Source organism: Eumetopias jubatus, unplaced genomic scaffold, assembly GCF_037043125.1.
Source record: "Eumetopias jubatus isolate StellerSeaLion01/CBP00866 unplaced genomic scaffold, mEumJub1_p1.0 scaffold_4, whole genome shotgun sequence".
Classification (NCBI taxonomy): domain Eukaryota; kingdom Metazoa; phylum Chordata; class Mammalia; order Carnivora; family Otariidae; genus Eumetopias; species Eumetopias jubatus.
The window spans coordinates 107,928,668-107,936,710 of NW_028274810.1; the positions used below are offsets into that span (position 1 = coordinate 107,928,668).

General features: G+C 62.6%; 1 protein-coding gene across 1 annotated transcript; it reads left to right on the plus strand.

The window, feature by feature from the left end:
- Positions 1 to 974: 974 nt before the first annotated feature.
- Positions 975 to 5,341, plus strand: SLC39A4 (solute carrier family 39 member 4). Its single transcript, XM_028093633.2, has 12 exons — positions 975 to 1,181; positions 1,660 to 1,944; positions 2,391 to 2,586; positions 2,703 to 2,845; positions 2,935 to 3,106; positions 3,487 to 3,659; positions 3,838 to 3,975; positions 4,056 to 4,178; positions 4,372 to 4,426; positions 4,566 to 4,718; positions 4,830 to 5,017; positions 5,110 to 5,341. The coding sequence occupies exons 1-12, from the start codon at positions 990 to 992 to the stop codon at positions 5,236 to 5,238; spliced, it is 1,947 nt and encodes a 648-aa protein (XP_027949434.1). The 5' UTR covers positions 975 to 989; the 3' UTR covers positions 5,239 to 5,341.
- The last annotated feature ends 2,702 nt before the right edge of the window (positions 5,342 to 8,043 follow it).

Consider the following 8,043-nt stretch of genomic DNA (forward strand, 5'->3'; position numbering starts at 1 on the left):
TCTCTCCCACCCCAACCACACCTCACAGGGCTCAGGGTCCGTGTTCAGCTGCACCAGGTGGGGAAGGGGACGCCCACACACTCCCTCCAGGAGGGGTCGCGCCCACCCCTCCCACTGCCAACTAGGCAGAGATAAGCCAAGGGGTTCGAAGGCCAGAGACAGAGTCAACAGGGAGGGGCAGGTACAGAACTGCGAGTCACAGCCCTCCCTCAAGCTCCTGGCTCTGAAGCTTGGGCTCCTGCCCAGATAGCCTGAGAGACCCTTTGCCTGTGGCAGCAAGCAGAAGGCCCAGGTTCCCGTTTGTCCTGCGGGGCTAAGCCCATTTTCTCAGGAATTTCCCCTGGGGGGTTTGGAAGGGGAGCTTGACTCAGCCAGCACCTTTTCGGTTCCCTCAGAATCCAATCCCCAACATGGGACACCACAGCCCGGGCCTGGGAGAAGGCCCCACCTCCCCACCCCCACCTGGAGCCTCAAAGGCTAGGGGTGGGGTGCAGGTGTCTAAGCTGCCTGAGCCAAGGAAGCCAAGCAGGGAAGGGGCTGGGAGGGGAGTGGGGCAGAGGCGTGTTCAGGGCCTATCAGGCAGAATGTTGGGGACGAGACCTTGTGGGGCTGGGGTGGTATCCCTGCACGTCTGCCCCAGGGCCCCCTTGTTGGCAGCAGCCCCCAGACAGAGGGTCGCCCCACAGGAGTGGAGAAGGCGGCCCCGCCCCGCTCTAGGGAGCCGCAGGCGAGCTAGCAGACGCCCAGGAAGCCCTTCCAGAAGGGGCCCCGTCCTTGCCCCCGACAGGCAACGGCTCCAACCACGAGGAGGATCTGCTGCTGGAATGGTTAACCTGAGGCACCTCAGGCAGCCAATCACAGAGCCCTGCAGGAACTACCTGGGAGAGGTCCTCCTTGTGCGGGCGGGTCAGAGCCCAACCCCAGTCCGGCCCTAGGCTGCTGAGCAGCCTCCCCAGAGCACAGAGCACGCACGGTGGGGGGTGCTCAGCATGCTGGTCCTGGTCCAACTCAAGCTGGGGCTGCTGCCGGCTTTGCTGCTGGTGACCGCGATGGCAACTCAGCCTCCCCGTCTGCTGACCTTGCTGTCCTCAGGCCAGGGTGCTCTGGACCGTGTGGCACTCGGCAGCCTGTTAAATACACTGGCGGACCGTGTGCACTGCGCCAATGGGCCGTGTGGAAAGGTAACTGCCCCACCCGGTGGGCCCCCAGCCTGGGCCCGCTCCACCCCAGGGCTGGAAGCAAACGGCCCCGGGCAAACTCCAGGAGGCGGGTCAAGGTGAGGCTGGATGGCCAAGCACCCAGGCCCTGCCTGCGGGCCTGAGCCCACCCTCCTCTGCTCGGAATTCAGGCAGGCCTGTGCTCCCAGGGTTGGGGGCTGTGCTGGGCACGTACAGCTCCAGGATCTCAGGGCAGCCCCCTCCCCTGGCAGCCCCCAGGCCACCTGACTGGCAGTGGTTCCAGGAAGAAGCCACCCTGGGATAGAGGGATCACTGCCCCACGCTCTCTGTGTGCATGTGTAAGGGGGGGAGGGGGCGCGTGTGAGAGAGTGATGATGCTGGGGTGGGGGGGGCAAGACTGGGTGTGTGTGGACCCCAGAGGGAAGCTGGCAGCTTCCTGACCACAGGCCCCTGGCTCCTGCCCACCTGTCTCTGCCCCCAGTGCCCATCTGTGGATGATGCCCTGGCCCTGGGCAGGCCCGAGAAGCCAGGGCTCCCTTGGGGGCCAGCTCTAGAACACAGACACATCGCCCGCCTCAGTGCTGCTGCTGCCCTCTACCTCAGCGACCCCAAGGGCACCTGCACAGAGGTCCGGGCTGGCCACTGGGCCACTCGTGCTGACCATCTCTTGGCCCTGCTGGAGGGGCCCAAGGCCCTGACACTAGGCCTGAGCAGGCTGCTGCAAAGGATTCAGGCCCAGGATGCTGGCTGGCCTGCTGCCCAGGAGGTGAGGGGCTGGGTAGGCTGGCCAGAAGGGTCTAAGGGGATCAGTGGGGAAGGGAGACCACTTAGTGGGCTGGGACTGGCTGCAGTGGGCAGGACATCCCTTGAAGCCTCCTGGGGTACCTGGGGGAGTCTGGGGATGGACTTGGGAAGCTGGGCTAGGCTGATGGATCACAAATGGATGTCCACCACCACTTAGGGCAGGGACTTGGGGAGCCCCAGCCGGGGGGGGGGTGGCTCATCAGACAGGGGCTGAGAAGAATCCTGGGGCCACAGGGAGGGATCAGGCTCAGGTCTTAAAGCTGGCAGGAGTAGGTGGTGGTGTTCTGAGAAGGCTGGTCTGTGGCCAGGTTGGGGCAGTGGCACTCAGGGGACACCAGGGGCGATGGCAGAGCTGGAGACCAGGAAGGCCACACTGCAGGCAAGGCTGAGCCCTGGCTCCTCCCCCAGGCCTGTGTGGACCTGCCTCAGCTGCTGGAGGAGGCAGAAAGGGCAGGAGCTCCCAGCAGCCCTGGCCCGGTACTGGCCGCCCTGTTGGACCATGTCAGCCGTGGGTCCTGTTTCCGTGCCCTGCCGACCCCCCAGTACTTTGTAGACTTTGTGTTCCAGCAGCACAGCGGCGAGACTCCCAACATCACACTGGCTGGTGAGGCCTCGGCTGGGCCAGAGAGTGGGCAGTGCCCTGAGTCCCCAGCCTCCATGTCCCTGGGAAAGGCAGGCCTGGAGCCCATACAGACTTTGTGATTCTGTTCTCCCTGCCAGAGCTGGAGGCCTTGATGCAGCGCCTGGGGATAGGCAGAGTGGCTGAAACACACAGTGACCACAGTCATCTGAGAAACAGGGCCAACCACCAGGGCCCTGTGCCCCTTGCCACCCCGAACAGCAGCTCCAGCCTGTGGGACACAGTGAGCAGCCACTGCACCATTGTCCTGGGGAGAGGTGGGGTTCCATGGATCTGCTCAGGTCCCTGAACCCCTGTGCTGCCACCCCCCAGGTATGCCTGAGTGCCGGGGAAGTGATGGCCGTGTACGGGCTGTCTGAGCAGGCTGGGGTGACTCCAGAGTCCTGGGCTCAACTGAGCCCTGCCCTGCTCCAGCAGCAACTGAGTGGGGCCTGCAGCCCCCAGCCCAGGCCCCCCACCCAGGACCAGCTCAGCCAGGCGGAGAGTGAGTGCCTGCTTCCCCGGTAGTGCCTGCCTAGCTGTGCCCGGGGTGCTGGTGGTACAGAGGTGGCACCTCACAGGGAGGAGAGAGTGGCCACAGGGCCAGGGCAGGGGTGGGGAAAGCTGGACCTGGGCTGGCAAGGGAAAGCAGCATGGGAGTAGAGGGGTGGCAGGGAAATGTGGGAGGGCCCCGGTGGGAAGGGAATGGAGCTTTAAGGGTTAGCATAAGCAGAGGCCTGGCCCAAATCTGGCCACCTGCATCCCTGGGGAGCTTCTGCTCACTCCTGGACCCCACCCGGACTCCCTCCCCTGGGAGGCAGGGGTTGGAGACTGAGGTTGAGAGAGAGGCTCTCAGCTCAGCTCATCACCTGGCTTCCTCCCCAGGGTACCTATACAGCTCGTTGGCCACACTGCTCATCTGTCTCTGTGCGATTTTCGGCCTTCTGCTTCTGAGCTGTGCCAGCTACAGCGCGGCCTCCCACTACATCATCCAGACCTTCCTGAGCATGGCCGTGGGCGCACTCACCGGTGATGCTGTCCTACATTTGACGCCCAAAGTCAGCCTCAGCCTTCCCTCCCCTCCCCAATCAGGAGCTCCCCTGCTGAGCCCTTCCAGGCGCTTCCTCCTGGAGCCCTTCCTGTCCCCCTAACCTCTCTTCCTGGCCCCGGGGGGTGGAAAATGAAAAGGCGGGGGGAGGCCTTAAGGCACCCTTTTCAGCCCCCTTCTCTCCCCAGGTGCTGGGGCTGCACACCCACAGTGGGGAGGGCCTTGGCCCACAGACCACCTGGCGCCTTGTGGCGGTGTTGGGTGGCCTCTACACCTTCTTCCTGTTTGAGAACATCTTTAATCTCTTGCTGCCCCTGGACCCAGAGGTCAGGTGGGGGCTGGATGTGGTGGGTGGATGGGACAGAGGGGTGGAGGCGTGGCAGGCCCTGAGCCACTGTCCCCACAGGACTCAAAGGGTGGGCCCTGCAGCCACAGCCACGGTGGCCACAGCCATGGAGTGTCCCTGCAGCTGGCGCCCAGTGAGCTCCGGCCAGCTAAGCAGCCCTGCGAAGGCTCGCGCACAGACCTGGTGAGTTGGCCCTTCCTCAGCCTCCCCATCCCACATGGAGCTTCCCCCCCCAACCCAAGGACCCCTTCCTGCCCCCCGCCCCCACCCCAGGGTTTTTGTCTCTGGCCTCTGATGCTGGTCAGGGGACCCAGTTCCTCCTCGCCCCTCCTCACCTCCCTGCCGAGGGGCTCATCCACGTGGACCCCCTCTCCAGGTGGCAGAGGAGAGCCCAGAGCTGCTGAGCTCGGAGCCCCGGAGACTGAGCCCAGGTGAGCCCTGAGGGAAGCCCCGGAAGGACTAGGGGCCACGGATTAGGTGCGGAGCGCCAGCGGGGGCCAGGGGCCAGGGGCCAGGGGCGCCTAGGTGGGGGATAAGGCCGGCGCCGATCCACGTCCACCGCGCCCGCAGAGCTGAGGCTGCTGCCCTACGTGATCACGCTGGGTGACGCCTTGCACAACTTCGCCGACGGGCTGGCTGTGGGCGCCGCCTTCGTGTCCTCCTGGAAGACCGGGCTGGCCACCTCGCTGGCCGTGTTCTGCCACGAGGTGCCACACGAACTAGGTGAGCTGCGCGGGCGCGGCCCACCGCCCGACGCAGGGGCTCCGCGGCGGGGGCGGGGCCTGCCCGGGTGTGGGCGGGGCGCTCGGCCTGACGGCGCCCCGCCCGCCCCAGGGGATTTCGCGGCCCTGCTGCACGCGGGGCTGTCGGTGCGCCGGGCGTTGCAGCTGAACTTGGCCTCCGCGCTGACGGCCTTTGCCGGCCTCTACGTGGCGCTCGCTGTCGACGTCGGCGAGGACAGCGAGGCCTGGATCCTGGCGGTGGCCACCGGCCTCTTCCTCTACGTGGCGCTCTGCGACATGGTCAGGGCGGAGGGCAGGAGTCGGCTGCCCTGGGGGTGAGCGGAGCAGGGCCTCGGAGCTGGCCACTGACCCAGTGCCTACCTCTTCCTCAGCTCCCGGCCATGCTGCACGTGCGGGACCAGCGGCCCTGGCTTCTCTTCCTGCTGCACAACATGGGCCTGCTGGGCGGCTGGACCGTCCTGCTGCTGCTGTCCCTGTATGAGGACAACATCACCCTCTGATCCGCGCCCCGCCCCCCCAGGCCCTGGCTGCTGGCCCTGGGTTCTCTCAGCCCCTTGCACCTGCCAGCCAGTGTGGAACCTGCAGCTGGGTACCCAGAGAGCCCCAGGCCTTTGAGAATCTCCCTCCAACAAGCCCCAGCATCCTGCTTCAATAAAGACATTCTTGTCTTTGGAGCCCAGCTGCTCTCCCTGCTGTTAGGGAAGTGTCTCACACCAAGAAAGGCGGGGGGGGGGGGGGGGGGGGGGGGGGGGGGGCGGGGGGCAGACCCTCTCTCTCCCCCTGGGGCTCTGATGAGGAGCCAGGGGAGTTGTGTTAAGGAACCTGCAGGCAGCCAGCCCCAGTCCCTCCTCTGTAAGCTGGAATCCCTGCCTGGGGAGTGGAGTCGGAAATAGGGCAGGGTCTGCAGGTAGCAAGTGAGACCTGGTCTCCAATCAGGAATCTGACTTGTTTGCTCCTAGCAGAAAGACCAAAACAGCAGACCAAAATCTGCTCACACAGATGAGGGCTTGTTACTCTCTCATGAAAAACAGGCCTAGAGCCAGTCAGACCAGAGTGTGTGGCAGCCCACGGTCCGTGGGGCCTGGGCCTCCACTGTCCTTGCCACAGAAGTGTTCATCCTCAGAGCCCCCTCGTAGTCTCCTGGGGATGTCGCACAGCCCGCCACAAACCGGGTGCCTTAAAATGACAAAAATTCATTTTCTCACAGTTCTGGAGGCAGAAGTCCGAAATCAAGGTGTCAGTAAGCCGTGTTCCTTCTCAGCTCTGTAGGCAGAATTCATCACATGAGACTTTACTGGCTGGGCCCAAGTGTTCTGTGTCTTGTGGCAGGAAAAGTCCAGTGTCTCCCTCTGTCTTATGACCTTCTCTCGTGTGTCTCTTCTCATGAGGACACTAGTCCTATTGGATTACCAGTTCACCCTACTCCAGTATGCCCTCATCTTAACTAATACTATCTGTAATGATCCTATTTCCAAATAAAAGTCACATTCTGAGGTACTGGGGGTTAGGTTTCCAGCATACCTTTTTGGGGGACACAATTCAATCCATGACACCCTTCACGGTCCAAAATGGCTGCCAGAGCTCCAGCCATTAAATGCACTCTCCAGGGAGCAGAAAAGAGGTAGGAGGAAAGAGCACAAAGAGGAAGGGTTCCAGGAGTTATCAGATTCAGCCTGTCATTTACCCAATACACAGACACAAAAGCGGGAGAGTGGAAGTCAGTCCCATGTTATGCTCCATGGGTCCACTTGTGCTGGAGGGAGGTGGGTGCTGCATGTCAGTAATCTGTGGCAAATTGGGCAGGAAGGGCCATATCTGAGAGCTCCCTGTCCTGACACAGGTAGACAGACACTCCAGCCTCTCCAAGAGGTATTGATCCTCCAAGAAGCTTCACCAACTCCACAAGAGAGAGGTGTGAGAAGTACCACCTCCCTCCTAAGTCTGGTCTATAACACTGAGCACATAAAGATGGCCTCTTGGCACAGAAGGAAGGTGCTGCCCCAGAGGAATATGAAGAGCGTGAGCATGGCCTGGACTGTAGTGTCCACTAGCCACAGGGCCCAAGCTTCAGGATATGAGGGAGAACACTGGCTTTTGGGGGGCCAGGAGGAAGGGGAGACTCAGAAGAGGCCCAGGCCCTTCTGGAGGAGGAGCTGAAAGCCCGAGTTGCCAGGACGCGCACGGGCACTCCCCAACCTGCTCCTCCCCAGCCTTGGACCATCTTCTGGCCCATCACTGTCCCTCCCCAGCCACTTGAAGCCCCCGCCTCTGCTGACAGGCCCCCACCTTCACCTCCCATTGAGAGAGCTGATCTGCCAGGCAGGCTCACCGCTGTGTTCCCCCTGCTGACCTGGCAACCTCCTGCCCCTCACCCTATCCACTGCTGTGCTCCCCAGGGCTGTGCTCCTTCAGTGTCTAAAGCCCTCTCTGCACTGACCACCTCTGTCCCACAGACGAGCTCGTGTTCATTTGTGAGGGCATTGGCCATGTGCCAAGCTCCAGTCCAAGGGTTCTGTGGGCACCGATTTTTTCAATCATCACAGATGTCCTATGATGGGCGCACCATGACTGTGCCCCTCTGAGAGGCACACCAAGAGTTAGTGTCCTGACTGGGGCCCCAGCTCTGTCCCTGCTGTCTCCTCCAGCGCGTTCTCATAGTCCTGGTTACAGTTTTTCTTACCTTTAAAGGGCTTTGGTGTGGCTCAGGGGTCACACACCTGCTGGGCATCCAGTGATTCCTTTGACCACTGCCCAAAGGTCCAGACTTGGAGCCTTGTTGCCGACACGAGCAAGTGGACAGATATGGATGCAACATAAACATGTATTTCTAAGTCATTTTCTTGGGCGTGACTACACTTTCTCCCTTATTTTATTTCTTATGATTTCATTTCTAAGTCCCAGGTCTGCGTGAGGGTACCTACGGCAAAAGTACGCGCCAAGTGAGGAGAGGTCTGTTAGCCGGGCTTGATCCCGGCTCCAATCTCCGAAGTGGACAGCTGTGCTAGGCCTGGGGAGGACAAAGGGGGCGAGAAGGGCAAAATCGCGGCCCTGGGGCCAGCCCTCTCGTCCTAGAGGGACGATGACCCGCAAACCTGCTCCCCACGAGGCTGTCCCGACCCCGGACTCGGACTCGTCGGGCAATCCTCCACACTAGCAGCCCTTGCCAGGAGCGTCATCTGGCACGTGTCCGCCTCCGGGCGTCCGTTCCCTGCCGGCGCCCGCCAGCGTCCGGCACGGCGCCTCGCCCACGCGGGTTTGGAGCGGGAACGACGCCTCTTCTCGCGGCCGAGACCCTCCTTGTGACC